The following is a 22,540-nucleotide window of genomic DNA, read 5'->3' as shown; positions in this document are numbered from 1 at the left end:
CCGAGGCTCGTCTCCTGCTCACTGTGGAAGACCCGATGGGAAGGGTCGAGAGAGTTGGCAATGGCCTAATTTCAAGATGGCGGCGGACGGAGGAGAGGATCGGTGAGCAAGCTGTGGGCTCACCTCCTGCACCCATGGAGGCGTCTGGGGGTTCTGAGGTCGGCTGCGGGAGGCGAGAGAGCAGCGGTAAAGAACACCGACAGCATCACCAGGCCAGGCCAACGTCTACAATACCAACCCAGTGCCACCGCCAGGACGACAGGCCCTTAAGGCCAAGATAGGACTCTATTGTTAACAACTTTGAAACCTGAAGGGGTACGTTGGTGCCAGAAACATGGTGATCTACTATTCTTACACTACATTTGTTGCACTTTTTGCACTTATTGTGTGATTGCGCTTTTATCTATGGTATTATTTTACCAGATTGTATGCAAAACACAGAATTTCACTGTACCTAGGTCCAGGTGACAATAAAATATCATTGAATATTGTGCACTCTGCATCTTTTCCTTTGCGCCATGATGTAATTGGATGGTATGCCAAGCAAAGCTTTGACTGTACCTCGGTACAGGTGACAATAATAAACCTGAACGTTAACCATGCCGACCATGATGCCGATTATCCATACAATATCATCTGCCTCCATTCCAACACCTATCTATTGAAGCACAGTTTGGTTTAGTGTATTATTGTCATGTGTATTGGGATACAGTGGAAAGCTTTGACTCGCATGCTGTCCAGTCAAAGAAAAGACTGGACATGATTATAATCAAGCCATCCACAGTGTACAGATACCAGATAAAGAGTACAACATTTAGTGTAAGGTACAGTTCCATTAACGATAGTTCAAAGGTCCACCCTTCAGAAGACAAGGCTGGCAGACTCGGGCACATTGAAGGAGAAGGACTACACGTTCTACTGGCAGGTGAAGGACTCTGACGAGCCCAGAGAGCATGAAGTAGGCTTCACAGTAAGGAACAGCCTGCTGAACATGGTGGAACCAGGCAGAAATGGCTCAGGGCGACTCCTGACTCTCCGCCTCAACACCACCGCAGGCCCGGTCACCCTTGTCAGCGTGTATGCCCCGACACTGTCCTCCACATCACACACAAAGGACGAGTTCTATGAGCACCTCGCATCCATCATCAGCAGCATCCCCAGCAAGGAAGAACTTGTTCTCTTGGGCGACTTCAACACCAGAGTGGGCGCAGACCACGGATCATGGTCTTCCTGCCTTGGACAGTTTGGTGTGGGCAAAATGAATGAGAACGGACAGCGACTGCTCGAGCTGTGCACTTACCATGATCTGTGCATCGCAAACTCGTACTTCCAGACAAAGTCCCAGCACAAGGTATCCTGGAGGCATCCACGCTCAAAGCATTGGCATCAACAGGATCTGATCCTAGTCAGACGTGCTGCCCTCAAAAACGTTCTCCACACACGCTCCTACCACAGTGCGGACTGCCACACAGACCACTCCTTGGTGTGTTGCAAGATCAGGCTGCAACCAAAGAGGTTCTACCGTACCAAGAAGCAGGGGAAACCCCGCATCGATGTCAGCAAGATGCCCCATCCAGACCTCATGCAACAGTTTGCAGAGGCTTTTGAGAGAGAACTTGGCACCTCGCGTCCTGGAGACTGCAACAGAGAAGTGGGAAACTCTGCGGGACACCATGCACCGCACAGCCTTGGCTAGCTTTGGGAAGAAGATCTCAAAGACACACGACTGGTTTGAGACCAAGTCGACCGAGATGACTCCCGTCATCGAAGCCCAGCGCGCCGCCCTAGCCGAGTACAAGCGGTCAACGAGAAGAACCTGCAGATCCTCAGGGCTGCCAGGAGCAAGGCTCAGCAGACTGCCAGGCGTTGCACCATTGAGTACTGGACACAGCTTAGTGAGGACATCCAGACGGCCGCCATAACAGAGAACATCAGGGGAATGTATGATGGCATTGAGAAGGCACTAGGACCAGTCCAGACCAAGACAGCCCCCCTCAAACCCTCCACTGGGGAAGTAATCACAGACAAATGCCAGCAGATGGAGAGATGGGTGGAACACTACCGACCTCTACTCGAGAGAGAACACTGTGTCCCCCTCAGCCCTTGATGCCATCGAGTGCCTGCAGACCCATGGATGAGTTAGATGGAGAGCCGACGGTAGAAGAGCTCAGCAAGGCCATTGACAGCCTGGCCTCAGGCAAGGCCCCAGGCAGCGACAGGATTCCCCCTGACATGATCAAGCACTGCAAGACTACCTTACTGCTTCCTTTGCATGAAGCCCTCTGCCAGTGCTGGCAAGAAGGAGCTGTACCGCAGGACATGAGGGATGCCACGATCATTACCCTCTACAAGAACAAGGGCGAGAGAAGCGACTGCAACAACTACAGAGGCATCTCCCTCCTCAAGGCCTTTGCTCGGGTCATCTTGATCCGCCTGCAGAAGCTGGCAGAACGTGTCTACCCAGAGTCACAGAGCTGGAAGGTCAACAGTAGACATGGTCTTCTCCCTTCGCCAGCTCCAGGAGAAGTGCAGAGAACAGCGGATGCCCCTGTATATTGCTTTCATTGACCTCACCAAGGCTTTTGACTTTGTCAGCAGACATGGCCTATTCAAGGCTCTCCCAAAGATCAGCTGTCCACCAAAACTGCAGAGCATACAATACAATACAATATATCTTTATTGTCATTGTACCCAGGGGTACAACGAGATTGGGAATGCGCCTCCCATACAATAGCATGATAGAATCCTTCCACATCAACATGAAGGGGACAGTGCAGTTCAATGGCAGTTTCTCGGAGCCCTTCGACATCCGCAGTGGCGTCAAACACGGCTGTGTCCTCACTCCCACACTCTTTGGGATTTTCTTCGCTCTGCTCCTGAAACATGCCTTCAGCACCGCAACAGAGGGGATCTACCTGCGTACTAGATCAGAAGGCAGGCTCTTCAACCTCACCCGCCTCCGAGCCAAGACAAAAGTATGCGAAGCTCTCATCAGAGACATGTTGTTCGCCGATGACACAGCAGTTGTGTCCCACACCCAGCAGGAACTACAGTCACTGACAGACCGTTTCTATTGGTATGGTATTGCACATGGTATTGGGGGTAGGGTACTGACATGGATAGAAAATTGGTTGGCAGACAGAAAGCAAAGAGGGGGGATAAATGGGTCCCTTTCAGAATGGCAGGCAGTGACTAATGGGGTACTGCAAGGCTTGGTGCTGGGACCACAGCTATTTACAATATACATTAATGACTTGGATGAAGGGATTAAAAGTATCATTAGCAAATTTGCAGATGATACAAAGCTGGGTGGTAGTGTGAACTGTGAGGAAGATGCTATGAGGTTGCAGGGTGACTTGGACAGGTTGTGTGAGTTTAAAGTGTGAGGTTATCCACTTTGGTGGTAAGAATAGGAAGGCAGATTATTATCTGAATGGTGTCAAGTTAGGAAAAGGGGACGTACAACGAGATCTGGGTGTCCTAGTGCATCAGTCACTGAAAGGAAGCATGCAGGTACAGCAGGTAATGGAATGTCGGCCTTCATAACAAGAGGAGTTGAGTATAGGAGCAAAGAGGTCCTTCTGCAGTTGTACAGGGCCCTAGTGAGACCGCACCTGGAGTACTGCGTGCAGTTTTGGTCTCCAAATTTGAGGAAGGATATTCTTGCTATTGAGGGCGTGCAGCGTAGGTTTACTAGGTTAATTCCCGGAATGGCGGGACTGTCATATAGAAACATAGAAACATAGAAAATACGTTGAAAGACTGGAGTGGCTAGGCTTGTATACACTGGAATTTAGAAAGATGAGAGGGAATCTTATTGAAACATGTAAGATTATTAAGGGGCTGGACACATTAGAGGCAGGAAACATGTTCCCAATGTTGGGGGAGTCCAGAACCAGGGGCCACAGTTTAAGAATAAGGGGTAGGCCATTTAGAACAGAGATGAGGAAAAACATTTTCAGACAGAGAGTTGTAAATCTGTGGAATTCTCTGCCTCAGAAGGCAGTGGTGGCCAATTCTCTGAATGCATTCAAGAGAGAGCTAGATAGAGCTCTTAAGGATAGCGGAGTCAGGAGGTATGGGGAGAAGGCAGGAACGGGGTACTGATTGAGAATGATCAGCCATGATCACATTGAATGGAGGTGCTGGCTCGAAGGGCCGAATGACCTACTCCTACACCTATTGTCTATTGGGCTTCCAAGGACTTCGGGCTGACCAGAGATTGACAAGAGGATCGGGAAGGCAGCTACAACTCTCGCTCGCCTCACAACTCGAGTGTGGACCAATCCAAAGCTGACAGTGAAGACAAAGATAGCAGTCTACAACGCCCGTGACAACAGCACGCTGTTGTACGGCAGTGAGACATGGACTACATATGCCAGACTGGAGAGAAGACTCAACACCTTCCACCTTAGAAGCATCCGCCGTATCCCGGGTATATCCTGGCAAGACAGAGTGTCCAACGCTGAGATTCTGTCTGGCGCTGGCCTTCCCAGTATGTACACTCTACTCAGGCAGCACAGGCTGTGGTGGCTGGGCCATGTCCACCGCATGGAGGGTGGCTGTATTCCAAAAGACATCCTCTATGGAGAGCTGACATCTGGGAGGAGAACCATCGGCCGCCCCCAGCTACATTACAAGGATGTCTGCAAGAGAGATTTGAAGGTGCTCGACATCGATGTGGAGTCCTGGGAGAGCCTTACAGCTGACCGTACGAGGTGGAGAGGTACCCGGAACCAACATCTCAAAACGGGGGAAGAGAAACTGATGAACGCAGCGGCAGACAAGCGGGCACGCAGAAAGGAGCGCAGCAACTTCAACAGTCCAGAGACCACACACAAATGTGACCTTTGCAACAGAGACTGTCACTCCCACATTGGTCTCTTCAGCCACAAGCGACGCTGCTCTAGCCGAGGTGTGGAGCAAGCAGCCAACTAGGATGCATCACCCATGGTCAGCCATGACCGAGGGGGACTAAGAAGTTATCAGGCAACTGAACCATCCAACCACAACTAGAGAGAAGTCCTGAACTATTATCTACCTCCTTGGAGACTGTTGGACTATCTTTGATTAGACTTTACAGGCTTTATCATGCACTAAATGTTATTCAGTTCATCATGTATCTGTACATGATGGCTCGAATGTAATCATGTATTGTCTTTCCATTGAAGATAGACACAAAATGCTGGAGTAACTCTGGAGACTGGTCTGAAGAAGGGATTCGACTTCAAGCATCACCTATTCCTTCTATCCAGAGATGTTGCCTGTCCTGCTGAGTTACTCCAGCATTTTGTGTCTATCTTCGGTGTAAACCAGCATCTGCAGTTCCTTCCTACATATATTGTCATTCCGCTGACTGGTTAGCTTGCAACAAAAGTTTTTCACTTTACCTCGGTACACATGACAATAAACAAAACTCAAACTCAAACACTCCTGACAGCACAGGATCACAGCTCTCAGGATCTTGGGCATGGAAACAAACATGAATTGGTCAACCCATCAGAGGAAAGGGGCAGAGAGGAGATGAATTGAAGCATTACAGACCCAGGAGCCCAACGGTCTTGATCAAAGTGGCAGTATATGATGAGAATGAATCTCCAGCAATGAGATCACCAGAGGGAAATTTGTCCCACTGCTCACAAAATGACACCCAAACCCAATGAGGTATATGGGTGGTCAGGACAACTCTCTAGCTGGTGTGAGGAAGATGTGATGTACTTGTCCAAGTACCTTTAAAACATGTTAATTATAACTACGTCTCCCACCTCCTCTGCAGTGCCTTCCATATAACGAGGAGGCTCTCCGTAGGGAAAGTTAACACCTCAGATCTCCGTTAGTTTTCTTCCCTTTCAACTTAAATCAGATTCCAAGATGGCTGCGCCGCCATGCGGCTGCGGCTTGCCGGCAGTCTGTTTGTCTTTTTTCTTTTTTTTGTCTATGTGTTAGTGTTAGATGTGTGTAGTAGTCTATTTTAGCTGTGTATATGTGGGGGTGGGTGGGTGGTGGTGGTGGTGAGGGGGTGGGGGAAATCTTTCTTTTTTTTTAAAATCTCTTTCTCGAGGCGAGGCGAGGCCGCGGGGCCTTCAATTGCCGTTTTGGCTCGGCCGCGGGACTTTCCCGGCACGGCTTGGCCGCGGGGCCTTCCATCACCCGGCGCTGCTCGGCTACGGGACTTCCCCAGCGCGGCTCGGTCGCGGGACTTTACATCGCCCGGCGCGGCTCGACCGCGGGACTTTCCCGGCGCGGCTCGGTCGCGGGACTTTACATCGCCCGGCGCGGCTCGGCCGCGGGAATTTCCCAGCGCGGCTCAGCCACGGGACCTTCCATCGCCTGGTATGACTCGGTCGCGTGACTTTCCCGGCGCGGTTCGGCCGTGGGGCCTTCCATGGCGCGGCTCGGCTGCGGGGCCTTCCATCGCCCGGTATGGCTCGCGTGGATGCACAGAGTCTCTTGCCCAGAGTAGCTGAATTGATGACCAGAGGACTTATGTTTAAGGCAAAGGGGAAAAGATTTAATAGGAATCTGAAGGGTAACTTTTTCACACAGAGGGTGGTGGGTGTATGGAACAAGCTGCCAGAGGAGGTAGTTGAGGCTGGGACCAATGTAAGGTTTAAGAAACAGTTAGACAGATACATGGATAGGACAGGTTTGGAGGGATGTGGATTAAACTGGGCAGGTGGCACTAGTGTAGCTGGGACATGTTGGGCCGAAGGGCCTGTTTTCACGCTGTATCACTCTATGACTGATTCAATGACTTTAGGGCTCTTTTTGCCTTTTTTTCACCTACATGAAGCACATCCTGTTGCTGTACATGGTTTAATCTACCATGTATCTCAAAGTAAATATTAAACATGCCATCTCGAAATCGGATATTGCGCATTGTTCCTGCTCTGTGCATGATTGGTCTTCACATTGGCCCAGGGGAAACATCACTAGAAAACAAGAGATAGACACAAAGTGGTTAAGTTACTTAGCGGGTCAGGCACCACTTCTGGAGAACATGGATAGGTGACGTTTCACAGAGTGCTGGAGTAACTCAGCGGGTCAGGCAGCATCTGTGGGGAACATGGATAGGTAACGTTTCACAGAGTGCTGGAGTAACGCAGCACCTCTGGAGAACATGGATAAGTGACGTTTCGGGTCGGAATTCTAGAGACTGGGTCAAACCAGAAGGGGGTTCTGACCCGAAACGTCATCTATTCATTTTTTCTAGAGATGCTGTCCGACCCGCTAAGTTACTCCAGCACTTTGTGTCTATCTTCGGTATAAACCAGCATCTGCAGTTCCTTCCTACGCCTGAACACTACAGTTTTCCACAAAGTTATTTAATCCCCCTGCCTGTTTTGCATAAGATCCCATAGACCTCAATGGTACTAAATAGAGACTTTTCTTCTATAGAGTAAAATGGAGTTGCCTGTTGGAGCATCCTTTCTGGAGAGCAGCCTTCGCTGGATTTGATCAGGCTCTAAGTGATGATGAGAACAGTAGCTGCAGTATAAGGTCAGTAGCAAATGGGTCTGATTAATTAACATTGTGTCTCTCAAAATATCATCATTGGTAAGCTTATCTTGTTATAGACACAAAATGCTGGAAGTAGCTCAGCGGGACAGGCAGCATCTCTGAATAGAAGGGATGGGCGATGTTTCAGGTTGAGACCCTTCTTCAGACAGAGCTGACTGAGCTCAGTCTGTAGAAGAGTTTCAACCTGAAAACGCCATGCCTTCCTTCCATCCACAGATGCTGCCCGTCCCGCTGAGTTACTCCAGCATTTTGTGCCTATTTTCGGTGTAAACCAGCATCTGTTCCTTCCCACACAAGCTTATCTGGTTATTTCCTCTTTGTAGTTTTCTGATTCAGAATGTTTTTTACAATGTCCCAACAAAAGAAGCCCTTGTTGATTTGAGCTATTGGGGTCCAATTTAATGTCAATTTAATTCAAATTAATTTTCAGACATGAGAATTGTTTGTGCAGTTATTGTAATAATTTTGGATGCCTTGTAATTAAGGATAATGGGTAAAGACCATCACATTATCCTGTACGATTGAAAAATGTTATTAAGCTTTTCTAACTCTGTTGGTTGCAGTGTGAAGGGGGTTGTGAATAAACTGCCAGACTGTTGTGAAGTCCGTGTATATACTGCCTAGCTGTTGCCATGGTATTTTCTTTATTGTTGCCTGTGTTTGTTTTGTTAAGGGAACTGTACAATCAGGCTTTCCCCGGGATTGTTAATATAAAAGACTCCTTGTTTATATAGAACTGTTGGAATACTAGTGACCAAGGAAAGATGGGTTTGAAACATTGCTTTAGAATTGCTGTTCTGCTGTTTGATTTTAATAATTAATATTGAATGTGTTGGACATGTACATAATTTGACAAAATACAGTGCAGCTATCATTTTTAAGGCATGGACAAATCTCCCAAATCATTCAATTAAATTCAGTTTTGTCTCTGCTAACTTCTTATCATTATCGTTTGCAGTCCACACATTCACCACAAAAATAATTACAGCTCAAAATTTGTGTTAATGGGCCAGTGTTAATGTGTGCAAAACCTTCTTGCTCATGGAAATAAGGCTGATTAGTTAAAGTGGTTTAATTCATCCTTTTGTCTGCTTGAGTTCAGACATTCCAGACAGGAAAAAATTGTTCGTGAGCCAACTGTTACAAAGCAGAAACAATAGTATCATGATTTCCGTATGAATCATTTTCTTTCTTAAGCGTAATTAATTAATGATAGGCTTCTGACTGCTGTAATTATGTCGAGACCTAACATTATTGATAACAACGTCTTGATTCACTGACTCAGAGTAGCTCTTGTCCGTAATCATGTCACAGAACCAGTTATTTGCTGCCAGATTTTTGAACAAATGAATTGGAAAAATCAAGAGTAAGTTTTGGGGAAAGATTTTTACTGGGACTTGATAATCCAATGATTACTTTTTTGCCTGTGTATTCTTTGCATCCAATTATATTAGACAATAGGTGCAGGAGTAGGCCATTCGGCCCTTCGAGTCAGCACCACCATTCAATGTGGTCATGGCTGATCATTCTCAATCAGTACCCCGTTCCTGCCTTCTCCCCATACCCCCTGACTCCGCTATCCTTAAGAGCTCTATCTAGCTCTCTCTTGAAAGCATTCAGAGAACTGGCCTCCACTGCCTTCTGAGGCAGAGAATTCCACAGATTTACAACTCTCTGACTGAAAATGTTTTTCCTCATCTCTGTTCTAAATGGCCTACCCCTTATTCTTAAACTGTGGCCCCTGGTTCTTGACTCCCCCAACATTGGGAACATGCTTCCTGCCTCTAACGTGTCCAACCCCTTAATAATCTTATATGTTTCAATAAGATCCCCTCTCATCCTTCTAAATTCCAGTGTATATAAGCCTAGTCGCTTCAGTCTTTCAACATACAACAGTCCCACCATCCCGGGAATTAACCTAGTAAACTTACGCTGCACGCCCTCAATAGCAAGAATATCCTTCCTCAAATTTGGAGACCAAAACTGCACACAGTATTCCACGTGCAGTCTCACTAGGGCCCTGTACAACTGCAGAAGGACCTCTTTGCTCCTACACTCAACTCCTCTTGTTATGAAGGCTAACATTCCATTGGCTTTCTTCACTGCCTGCTGTACCTGCATGCTTCCTTTTAGTGACTGATGCACAAGGACACCCATATCTCGTTGTACGTCCCCTTTTCCTAACTTGACACCATTCAGATAATAATCTGCCTTCCTATTCTTACCACCAAAGTGGATAACCTCACACTTATCCACATTAAACTGCATCTGCCATGCATCCGCCCACTCACACAACCTGTCCAAGTCACCCTGCAACCGCATAGCATCATCCTCACAGTTCACACTGCCTTGTGTCATCTGCAAATGTGCTAATGTTACTTTTAATCCCTTCATCCAAGTCATTAATGTATATTGTAAATAGCTGCGGTCCCAGCACCGAGCCTTGCGGTACCCCACTGGTCACTGCCTGCCATTCTGAAAGGGATCTGTTTATCCCCACTCTTTGCTTTCTGTCTACCAACCATTTTTCTATCCATGTCAGTACCCTACCCCCAATACCATGTGCTCTAATTTTGCACACTAATCTCCTATGTGGGACCTTGTCGAAGGCTTTCTGAAAGTCAAGGTACAATACATCCACCGGCTCTCCCCTGTCCATTTTCCTAGTTACATCCTAAGTAACTAAGCTATGCAAAGATACAGAAAGATTAAATAATTTTGGCTCAAAATCACAATCCTGATTGATTTCCTACCCTAGGAAAGAGACAGGGTAAATACATACAATCTATGGCCCTCAAGACTTTATACACATCTGTAAGATCATCCCTCAACCTCCTGTGCTCCTAGAAATAAAATCTCAACTAGCCCAACTTCTCCCTATAGCTCAGTCCCTAGAATCCAGGCAACATCCTTGAAAACCTTTTTGCAGGGGGTGGTGAGTTCCTGGAACGTGCTGCCAGGGGTGGTGGTGGAGGCAGATACCATCGTGGCATTTAAGAGACTATTGGATAGGCACATGGATATGCAGGGAATGGAGGGATATTGGTTCGGCGCAGGCAGCTAAGAATAAAAATCAGAATCAAGATGTGAGACTATTGTGAGCCTATTGCGAGACTACCGGGCGGCACGGTAGCGCAGCGGTAGAGTTGCTGCTTTACAGCGAATGCAGCGCCGGAGACTCAGGTTCGATCCTGACTACGGGTGCTGCACTGTAAGGAGTTTGTAGGTTCTCCCCGTGACCTGCGTGGGTTTTCTCCGAGATCTTCGGTTTCCTCCCACACTCCAAAGACGTACAGGTATGTAGGTTAATTGGCTGGGTAAATGTAAAAATTGTCCCTAGTGGGTGTAGGATAATGTTAATGTACGGGGATCGCTGGGCGGCACGGACTTGGTGGGCCGAAAAGGCCTGTTTCCAGCTGTATATATATGATGATATGATATGATATAATTGGTCTTGGCATCATGTTTGGCACACAGTTTGTGGGCTGAATGGCCTGTCTTGCACTGCACTGTTCTATGTTCTATGTGCATACTAACCTTGAAGTATATGTGACTGAACAAGTTTTACTATTTTGACTGAAAATAACAATAGTCTCACATCTTGATTCTGATTTTTATTCTTAGTAATGAAATCTGTTGCTTGGTCACTGCTACTGAGCAGCAACAGAGTGGAGGGAACAAAAGCCTGCAAGCATCAAGTATTAAAATGGACAGCAGCCAACAGCTGAAGTCGTACAAACTAGGTAAAATAACTACTTTTATCAATGCCAATCCCTCCCTTGATATTTATTTGAGAAGAATGAAGGTGAAAACAAACACTTTGAGATATTTGTAATGTGATTTGACTGGTCAGTTCATGGGTATTTTTACTTGCAGAAAGATGATAGGATTGAAATAGAGCCAATAAAATATGGATGAAAAGAGTTTGGTGTGACCACAGCAAGTCTTTCTGAACGCAGTGGATAACGTTTCTACAACAGATGTTCAAAGTGAACTTTATCCTGAGTGTGGGGCAAACGTGGGTTTATGCCTGGGTTCAATTTCTATAACCTGCAATAAAAATATCAGTGCATCTATTTTATCACTGTGCTGGTTCATTTCCAGGAGTCAAGAATGTTTATTGTCATATGTACCGGTAATAAAACAATGAAATTCTTATTTGTTACAACTTAACAGGCCTAATAACGTAATAACACAGATAAATATATAATAACCAATAACAGTAAATTAATAACAATAACACAAACTAACCATAATAGTGTAAAACCAAAGTATGTTGTGCAAGCAAAGGCGCAGTCCACAAAAGATCACAGTTGCTGAGGTTAGTGTTGTGCAGATATATTGAGGAGTGGAGTCGGAAATACAGCACGGAAATGGGTCCTTCAACCCAACGTGCCCATGCCGACGAAGCAGGCACGGGTGTATGTTCAATGATCCTTGAAGGCAGCAGCACGGGAGGTAATGTGGTGATGAAGGCATATGGGGCATTGGCATACATTAGACAGGCATCGAATACAAGAGCAGGGAGGTTATGCTCCAACATGATAAAACATTGGTAACTGGAATACTGTGTGCAGTTTTGATCACCACACTCTAGAAAAGGTGCAGGGGAGATTCACAATGACATGGCCTGCAGTGGAGCGTTTCAGTGATGAGGAGAAACTAGAGAGGTTAGGTCTGTTTTCCCTAGAATGGAGGAGGTTATGAGAAGACATGGGTTTCAGATGTGAGGGAAAAGATTTAATAGGAACCTGAGGGGCAGCTTTTTCACTGAAGGTGGTGGGTGTATGGAACGAGCTGCCAGAGCAGGTAGTTGAGGCAGGTACTATAACAACATTTAGACATTTGGACAGGTACATGGATAGTACAGCTTTAGAGGGATGTGGGTCAAATGTGGGCAGGTGGGTCTAGTGTCATGGGCATCTTGGTCGGCGTGGGCAAGATGGACCTGCTTCCATGCAATATGACTCTATGGTATGATTGAGGTATGTAAAATTATCAGTGTCACAGATAGGGGAGATTGCAGGATATATTTCTCATATCAGAGGTAGAACCAGGACATAGTTTTAATGTATAAGAAGATAACTGCAGATGCTGGTACAAATCGAAGGTATTTATTCACAAAATGCTGGAGTAACTCAGCAGGTCAGGCAGCAACTCGGGAGAAATGAAGAAAGGTCTGAAGAAGGGTCTCGACCCGAAACGTCACCCATTCCTTCTCTCCCGAGATGCTGCCTGACCCGCTGAGTTACTCCAGCATTTTGTGAATACATAGTTTTAATGTAACAGTCAGAGTTTTTTGCCACCCAGAGTGGTGAGTACCTGGAACACACTGCCCCAGAGACTGTTGGAAGCAGAGTCGTTGGCAGAGTTTAAGAAGTGTCTGGATGAGTACTTGAATCTTGATCCACATCTCAAAAGAATTTTATTCCATCATGCTGTGTGATTTATTTAGCTTACTTCCAAAAATGTTAGGTTCTGTATGAATATATCACCATAATGCAGTATAAAGTTTTACTGAAAGTTTATCCTCTATTAATCTTAGAAAGTCCTGCTGATTTGCAGCCAAAGAACGCGCTGGACATGAATTCCAAGGAGTCCATCTTCTTACTCAGGTATGTGTGTGGCTCTTGTAATATTCGACTATTTCTTGCACCAGGGTATTGTATGAAGGACCAGAGGGCATCTCTTTAAGGTGAGAGGGGCAACGCTTAAAGGAGATGGGCAACGTTTATTTACACAGAGGAGGTGGGTGCCTGGAACACACTGCCAGCGTGGTGGTGGTGGAGGCAGGTATAACAGGGGCATTTGGATAGGCACATGGGTACACAGGCAATGGGGCTAGACACACAGGCAATGGGGCTGTACACACACACAGGCAATGGGGCTGTACATACACACACAGGCACGCAGAAGAGACTAGTTTAGTTTGTCAGCATGGACATTGTGGCCCATAGAACTAGGCAATGGGGCTGTACACGCAGCCAATGGGGCTACACACACAGGCAATGGGGCTGTACATACACACACTCAGGCAATGGGGCTGTACAAACACGCACACAGGCAATGGGGCTGTACATACACACACACAGGCACGCAGAAGAGACTAGTTTAGTTTGTCAGCATGGACATTGTGGGCCATAGAACTAGGCAATGGGGCTGTACACACAGGCAATGGGGCTGTACACACAGGCAGAAGAGACTAGTTTAGTTTGTCAGCATGGACATTGTGGGCCATAGAACTAGGCAATGGGGCTGTACACACAGGCAATGGGGCTGTACACACAGGCAGAAGAGACTAGTTTAGTTTGTCAGCATGGACATTGTGGCCACAGAACTAGTTTCTGTATAAGAAACTGCAGATGCTGGAATCTTCAGCAAAACCTTGTGGGTCAGACAGCATCTGTGGAGGGAATAGACAGATGATGTTTCGGATCGGGACCCTCCTTCAGATTGATTGAAAGTCCAAGCATTGTTTATAAGTGTACACAGAGCAAGACGATAACAAAAGTGTAGGTTCTATCTCTTGAATAGAAGTGAAAAGTGTGGCTGAGGGGTTAATCTTACGGCTGTCTTCGCGAGAGGGATAAGCATTATAAAGGGCGACGTATTTAGCAGTTTATCATCTTTACAAACAGCCACCAGGCTATTAAACACTACAACCTCCAATACGTTGTGAATTACATAGACTATTATTGCACTATTATTGTTTGTTTTTATGTGTACGTATATGTGTGTGTGTATATATATGTGTGTGTGTGAGTATGTGTATGTATATATATATATATATATACACACACATTGAACTTTCTTCTCGTTTATTATATTGTTTACTGTGTACTGTGTTACATATTGTGTTGTGCTGCTGCAAGTAAGAATGTCATTGTTCTATCTGGGACACATGACAATATAGTGTAAGAAAGAAACAGATTAATTGGAGCTAGTTGACAGGAAACGTCATCTCTGATTAACAATAAAATGAACAATGGCAATAGTGCATTCAGTGCGATATAGATGAATTTTAACAAGGCTTTTGATAAGATCACACAAAGGAGGCAGGTTTATTGAGTGATACAGCATGAGAGCGGGCCCTTTGGCCTACTGAGTCCATGCCTAACCATTCACACTCATTCTGTGTTATCCCACTTTCTCATCCACTCCCTGCACAACAGGGTAATTTACAGAAGGCCAATTAACCTACAAACCCGCATGTATTTGGGATATGGGAGGAAACCGGAGCACCCGGAAGAAACCCACGTGGTCCAGGGAGAACATGCCAACTTGTCAGAAAAGTAAAATCTCATGGGATTCAACTGACGATGACAAATTGAATGTTAACTGCCTTAGTGGTCTGAAGCAAGGGGGCATGGTGACTGGGCATTCTTGTGATTGCAATGCTGTTACCAGGTGGCTTCTCAGTACTTTATTCTCCTTTTTTTTGCTTCTGTTGATTTAAATGTAAATGTAGAGAGCATGATATGAAATTTTATAGATAGAATAATTGGTGGCCCAGTTGAGAGTGAGGAGGAGAGCTTTACACTGGGAAGATACAGATGGTCTGGATAGTTGCACAGAAACGTTGCAAATGGAATTGAAAAGACATGCTGCCTTTTTTGTCATGGTATATAATACAAGAACAGGTATTTTATGCTAGAAATGCAGACAGCAGCAGCCAAGATACAGCTTGAGCAAGTGTACAGTTGTGGGTCTCACATTACAGGAAAGACGTGATCACATTGGTGAGGGTGCTGGGCAGATGCAAGAGTAATTGATCAGATCTGGAAAATTGTGGTTAGGGTAAGATTGTGACCAAGGAGGCTGAGGAAAGTCTTGATCCGTGTGTGTCCAATTATGAGGGGCTCAATCGGAGTAACTGGGAGGGGGGGGGTGGGGGAGAGAAATAAAAATCCACAGCACCAAAGTTATGGAAGAAGGGTTGGAGGGGGAATGGGAAAGGATTTCTATCCAGACAATGGGAGCAGTTTGGAGCTCAAATTCTTGGTTGAGGCAAAAAAAAGTAATCATAATTACATGGTATTTGGATGTACAGTACATGAAGAAACATGGCCTGCAAATCCCTAGTTAGGCTGTTCTCCTTTGACCAGCAAGGACATGGTGGGCTGAAGGAAATTCACATTAGGCAGGAATAAGGCAGGAAATGGTGTTGGGTGGACTGATGGGACTGATCCCAGGGTACTTAAGGAAGTGGCTCTAGAAATAGTGGACGCATTGGTGATCATTTTCCAATGTTCTATAGATTCAAGATTATTTCCCGTGGATTGGAGGGTATCTAATGTTATCCCACTTTTTAAGAAAGGAGGGAGAGAGAAAACGGGAAATTATAGACCAGTTAGCCTGACATCAGTGGTGGGGAAGCTGCTGGAGTCAATTATAAAAGAAGAAATTGCGGAACATTTGGATAGCAGTAACAGGATCGTTCCGAGTCAGCATGGATTTACGAAGGGGAAATCATGCTTGACTAACCTTCTGGAATTTTTTGAGGATGTAACTAGGAAAATGGACAAGGGAGAGCCAGTGGATGTAGTGTACCTGGACTTTCAGAAGCCTTTGACAAGATCCCACATGAGAGATTAGTGGGCAAAATTAGAGCACATGGTATTGGGGGTAGGGTACTGACATGGATAGAAAATTGGTAGGCAGACAGGAAACAAAGAGTAGGGATTAACGGGTCCCTTTCAGAATGGCAGGCAGTGACTAGTGGGGTACCGCAAGGCTCGGTGCTGGGACTGCAGCTATTTACAATATACATTAATGACTTAGATGAAGGGATTAAAAGTAACATTAGCAAATTTGCGGATGACACAAAGCTGGGAGACAGTGTGAACTGTGAGGAGGATGCTAGGAAGATGCAGGGTGACTTGGACAGGTTGTGTGAGTGGGCAGATGCATGGCAGATGCAGTTTAATGTGGATAAATGTGAGATTATCCACTTTGGTGGTTAGAACAGGAAGGCAGATTTTTATCTGAATGGTGTCAAGTTAGGAAATGGGGCAGTACAAAGAAATCTGGGTGTCCTTGTTCATCAGTCACTTAAAATTAGCATGCAGGTACAGCAGAAACATATTCCCAATGTTGGGGGAGTCCAGAACCAGGGGCCACAGTTTAAGAATAAGGGGTAGACCATTTAGAACGGAGATGAGGAAAAACTTTTTTACTCAGAGAGTTGTAAATCTATGGAATTCTCTGCCTCAGAAGGTAGTGGAGGCCAATTCTATGGACGCTTTCAAGAGAGAGTTAGATAGAGCTCTTAATGATAAATATAGTATAAGAAGATAACTGCAGATGCTGGTACAAATAGAAGGTATTTATCCACAAAATGCTGGAGTAACTCGGCAGGTCAGGCAGCATCTCGGGAGAGAAGGAATGGGTGACATTTCGGGTCGAGACCCTTCTTCAGACTGATGTCAGGTGGGTGGGACAAAGGAAGGATATAGGTGGAGACAGGAAGATAGAGGGAGATCTGGGAAGGAGGAGGGGACGGGAGGGACAGAGGAACTATCTAAAGTTGGAGAAGTCGATGTTGATAGCAGAGTCAGGGGTTATGGGGAGAAGGCAGGACAATAGACAATAGACAATAGGTGCAGGAGTAGGCCATTCAGCCCTTCGAGCCAGCACCGCCATTCAATGCGATCATGGCTGATCACTCTCAATCAGTACCCCGTTCCTGCCTTCTCCCCATACCCCCTCACTCCGCTATCCTTAAGAGCTCTATCCAGCTCTCTCTTGAAAGCATCCAACGAACTGGCCTCCACTGCCTTCTGAGGCAGAGAATTCCACACCTTCACCACTCTCTGACTGTAAAAGTTCCTCCTCATCTCCGTTCTAAATGGCCTACCCCTTATTCTTAAACTGTGGCCCCTTGTTCTGGACTTCCCCCAACATTGGGAACATGTTTCCTGCCTCTAATGTGTCCAATCCCCTAATTATCTTATATGTTTCAATAAGATCCCCCCTCATCCTTCTAAATTCCAGTGTATAAAAGCCTAATTGCTCCAGCCTTTCAACATACGACATTCCCGCCATTCCGGGAATCAACCTAGTGAACCTACGCTGCACGCCCTCAATGGGGTACTGATTGGGAATGATCAGCCATGATCACATTGAATGGCGGTGCTGGCTAGAAGGGCTGAATGGACTACCCCTGCACCTATTGTCTATTGTCTATGTCATTAGTTTTATGTTTCTGGAGAGCATAGGCACGTTATGTGTATTTTCAGTCCTTTGAGGCATTAACAGGTGGAGACATTGAGGTTTGTGCTATTTTTACTTGGATCAATTGTTCTTTTTATATTTTCATCCTCTAACTAGGAGCCTCATAAGGTAATTAGCTTCCATAGCCCTGCCAAGGGCACGCTGTGATTTTTTAAATTGTTTGGTTTATTGTTTCACCATGTGCCTCTTAAGATCAGTGGCGTTGCATCTCTCAAGAAAGTGGAGGACTTCAAGTACCTGGGAGCGAGAATGCAGAGCTCGGAGAATGACATCAAGGTCTGGAAAGCGCTCGCATGGAAAGCCCTCAATAACATGGGGGAAATCTGGACATCTCGGATGTCTAAGGGTCTCAAACTGTAGAGACAATATTATTGTGCGGGTGTGAGGCACGGACTCTCACTCGAGCACTGTCCAAGCCTCTCGATGGTGTCTACACCTGAATGCTCAGAAAAGTTCAAAATGTCAGTTGGAGGGACCGCACCACCAATGCCCAGCTCTACGGGGAGATTCCACCTCTGACTGAGAAGATCAGGTGGAGAAGGATGAGGCTCGCTGGTCATTGCCACCACCATCCAGAAACACCAGCAAACAAGGTTGTGCTGTGGGAACACACCCATGAAGACGGAACCCGGGTCCATCAAACAAGACCACGCTGAAGACATGGATGGAAGACGCATATGTAGAGACAAAAGAGGGGCTTGCCAGCTGTATGGAGGACAGATGTGTGTGGGGCGTCCGTCACTGTGCCCGCCGAAAACCAGCACCACTGCGTCGCTAATGTTTTCAGCGATTTTATTTTCAAATTAATTAATTAATTAATTGATTAATTGATTCCTTTTATAATGTGTGAAGAGGAACAAACCCAGATTCAACTTGTTTTTCTTTCATTTGAAATAGCTCCCAGCCAACACCAAGAAACAGCCTGAATGTAAACCAGAACAACATTGCACCACAGACTGCTCTACCAAAACGTGCCTCCATCTCAGTACAGGTATTTAAGCCTCATGCTTATTTGTTTGCATTAAATTTATAGTTTATATTTCGTGGATAATCCACTGTTCCACTTGTATCTTTACAATAAATGTTGCTGTTTAAAGTGGGTAGAGATGGGTGTATGGATGTATTTGGAATTATTATCTAGATGTCTTTGGAAGGCCTGGTATTTTTGTCCATTCCCAATACATTGAATTGTAGATATTATTTGGATTGAAGAATTTGGTTTGCTCTATTTTAATTGATTGGTCCCTTTTAAAATAACCATAGATTTATGAGTGTTATCAGATCTGGAAGCTTTGAATGATAAGGAAGTGCTGGGACTTTCTTCCCTGCAGTGTAGATGGCTGAGTGGTGGGACTGTCAGGGAATAGTGACAGACTATTCCTCAGGATAGGTGAATGTAAAACGTCAGCGGAAAACTAGTTTTAAGGTGAGAGTGGAAAGATTTAAAAGGGACTAGAAATTATTCTAGCATAAAATTATGATATTTAAAAGACACTTGGACTTTTGATGAAGTCTGATGAAGGGTCACGACCCAAAATATCACAGATTCCTTTTCTCAAGAGATGCTGCCTGACCTGCTGAGTTACTCCAGCATTTTGCATCCATTATCGGTGTAAACCAGCACCTGCAGTTCCTTCTTGAACATTTAAAAGGCATTTGGACTGTTGCATGGATAGGAAAGGTTTAGAGGGATATTGGCCACACACGGGCAGGTAGGAAAGTGTAGACAGGGCATGTTGGTTGGTATCTACAGGTCCCCAAACAGTAGCCTGGAGATAGGGTGCAAGTTGCATCAGGAGTTAAAATTAGCATGTAACAAAGGTAATGGTACGGTGGTTATGGGAGATTTCAACATGCAGGTAGACTGGGAAAATCAAGTTGGTACTGGACCCCAAGAAAGGGTGTTTGTGGAGTGCCTCTGAGATGGATTCTTAGAGCAGCTTGTGAGGAGGATGCTAGGAGGATGCAGAGTGAATTGGACAGGTTGTGTGAGTGGGCAGATGCATGGCAGATGCAGTTTAATGTGGATAAATGTGAGGTTATCCACTTTGGAGGCAAGAACGGGAAGGCAGATTATTATCTGAAAGGTGTCAGGTTAGGAAAACATAGAAACATAGAAAATAGGTGCAGGAGTAGGCCATTCGGCCCTTCGAGCCTGCACCGCCATTCATTATGATCATGGCTGATCATCCAACTCAGTATCCCGTACCTGCCTTCTCTCCATACCCCCTGATCCCTTTAGCCACAAGGGCCACATCTAACTCCCTCTTAAATATAGCCAATGAACTGGCCTCAACTACCTTCTGTGGCAGAGAATTCCACAGATTCACCACTCTCTGTGTGAAAAAAAACTTTCTCATCTCGGTCCTAAAAGACTTCCCCCTTATCCTTAAACTGTGACCCCTTGTTCTGGACTTCCCCAACATCGGGAACAATCTTCCTGCATCTAGCCTGTCCAACCCCTTAAGAATTTTGTAAGTTTCTATAAGATCCCCCCTCAATCTTCTAAATTCCAGCGAGTACAAGCCGAGTCTATCCAGTCTTTCTTCATATGAAAGTCCTGCCATCCCAGGAATCAATCTGGTGAACCTTCTCTGTACTCCCTCTATGGCAAGAATGTCTTTCCTCAGATTAGGAGAAGAAAAACTGTACTCAATACTCCAGGTGTGGTCTCACCAATGCCCTGTACAACTGCAGCAGAACCTCCCTGCTCCTATACTCAAATCCCCTCGCTATGAATGCCAACATACCATTCGCTTTCTTCACTGCCTGCTGCACCTGCATGCCTACTTTCAATGACTGGTGCACCACGACACCCAGGTCTCGCTGCATCTCCCCTTCTCCTAATTGGCCACCATTCAGATAATAGGGAAGTACCATGCATTCAACAGTCAGAGAGGTTACACCCATGACTGGGTGTCATCTGCTCTTACAACATCTGCTCTTTGCTGTTTCTCCAAAGGGGAAGTACAACGAGACCTGGGTGTCCCAGTACATCAGTCACTTAAAGTTAGCATGCAGGTACAGCAGGCTGTGAAGAAAGCTAATGACATGTTGTCCTTTATGACAAGAGGAGTTCAGTACAGGAGCAAAGAGGTCCTTCTGCAGTTGTACAGGGCCCTAGTGAGACCACACCTGGAGTACTGTGTGCAGTTTTGGTCTAATTTGTGGAAGGGTATTCTTGCTATTGAGGGATTGCAGCGTAAGTTTACAAGGTTAATTCCCGGGATGTCACATGATGAAAGAATGGAGCGACTGCGCTTGTGTACACTGGAATTTGAGAGGGAGTCTTATAGAAACATATAAAATTATTAAGGGATTGGACACGCTAGATGCAGGAAACATATTCCCAATGTTGGGGGAGTCCAGAACCAGGGGCCACAGTTTAAGAATAAGGGGTCGGCCATTTAGAACTGTGATGAGGAAAAACCTTTTCACCCAGAGAGTTGTGAATTTGTGGAATTCTCTGCCTCAGAAGGTAGTGGAGGCCAATTCACTGGATGATTCAAAAGAGAGTTAGATAGAGGAATCAAGAGGAATGGGGAGAAGGCTGGAACGGGGTACTGATTGTGGATACTCGGCCATGATCACATTGAATGGCGGTGCTGGCTCAAATGGCCGAATGGCCTCCTCCTGCACCTATTGTCTATGTATCTATGTCTGGACAAGTTGGGCTGAGGGGCGGTTTCTATGCTCTATGTCTCTGGCTCTCTTTGACTAAGTGATTTCAGAGGAATCTGGAATATGGCATTGAATTTGTATGATGCGGGATTGTGTTATGAAATGCCAGAGCAGGCTTGAAGGGTCATACTGCATACTCCTCGTGCTGTTTTCCTATGCTTCTGCTTGGATTGAATCTGATCTCGCGACACCCAGTCATGGGTGTATCCTCTCTGACTGCTGAATGCATGGTACTTTGGCAACCAGAACTTACTCTTCACTTTGTCATTGATGGAACAAAAACCTGTTGCTCCATGTAAAACAATAAAGTACAAAAATAAATGCTGGGTACTTCCTGTAGTTTATTTTCTGCTCCAGATTACAACATCTGCTCTTTCCTGTTTCTCCAAAAAAAATATCTTACAATTGGAGTCAATTATAAAAGACGAAATTGCTGAGCATTTGGATAGCAGTAACGGGATCATTCCGAGTCAGCATGGATTTACGAAGGGGAAATCATGCCTGACAAACCTACTGGAATTTTTTGAGGATGTAACTAGGAAAATTGACAGGGGAGAGTCAGTGGATGTGGTGTACCTCGACTTTCAGAAAGCCTTCGACAAGGTCCCACACAGGAGATTAGTGGGCAAAATTAGGGCACATGGTATTGGGGGTAGGGTACTGACATGGATAGAAAATTGGTTGACAGACAGAAAGCAAAGAGTGGGGATAAATGGGTCCCTTTCGGAATGGGAGGCAGTGACCAGTGGGGTACCGCAAGGTTCGGTGCTGGGACCCCAGCTATTTACGATATACATTAATGACTTAGACGAAGGGATTAAAAGTACCATTAGCAAATTTGCAGATGATACTAAGCTGGGGGGTAGTGTGAATTGTGAGGAAGATGCAATAAGGCTGCAGGGTGACTTGGACAGGTTGTGTGAGTGGGCGGATACATGGCAGATGCAGTTTAATGTAGATAAGTGTGAGGTTATTCACTTTGGAAGTAAGAATAGAAAGGCAGATTATTATCTGAATGGTGTCAAGTTAGGAGGAGGGGGAGTTCAACGAGATCTGGGTGTCCTAGTGCATCAGTCAATGAAAGGAAGCATGCAGGTACAGCAGG

The 22,540-nt window shown here is 45.7% G+C and overlaps 1 protein-coding gene across 3 annotated transcripts in view; it reads left to right on the top strand.

The window, feature by feature from the left end:
• ulk4 (unc-51 like kinase 4) overlaps positions 1-22,540 on the top strand; it is a 434,415-nt gene that overhangs the window by 35,213 nt on the left and 376,662 nt on the right. For all 3 annotated transcript variants that reach the window (XM_078413782.1, XM_078413790.1, XM_078413774.1), the window contains exons 9-12: positions 7,399-7,500; positions 11,146-11,264; positions 13,067-13,136; positions 18,652-18,745. In XM_078413782.1, the coding sequence (XP_078269908.1) occupies positions 7,399-7,500; positions 11,146-11,264; positions 13,067-13,136; positions 18,652-18,745 (385 nt within the window). The remainder of the gene's footprint in view (positions 1-7,398; positions 7,501-11,145; positions 11,265-13,066; positions 13,137-18,651; positions 18,746-22,540) is intronic.

This window comes from Rhinoraja longicauda, chromosome 2, assembly GCF_053455715.1.
Source record: "Rhinoraja longicauda isolate Sanriku21f chromosome 2, sRhiLon1.1, whole genome shotgun sequence".
Classification (NCBI taxonomy): Eukaryota; Metazoa; Chordata; class Chondrichthyes; order Rajiformes; family Arhynchobatidae; genus Rhinoraja; species Rhinoraja longicauda.
The sequence above is the reverse complement of the archived record's forward strand: the minus strand, read 5'-3'. Positions and strand labels throughout refer to the sequence as shown.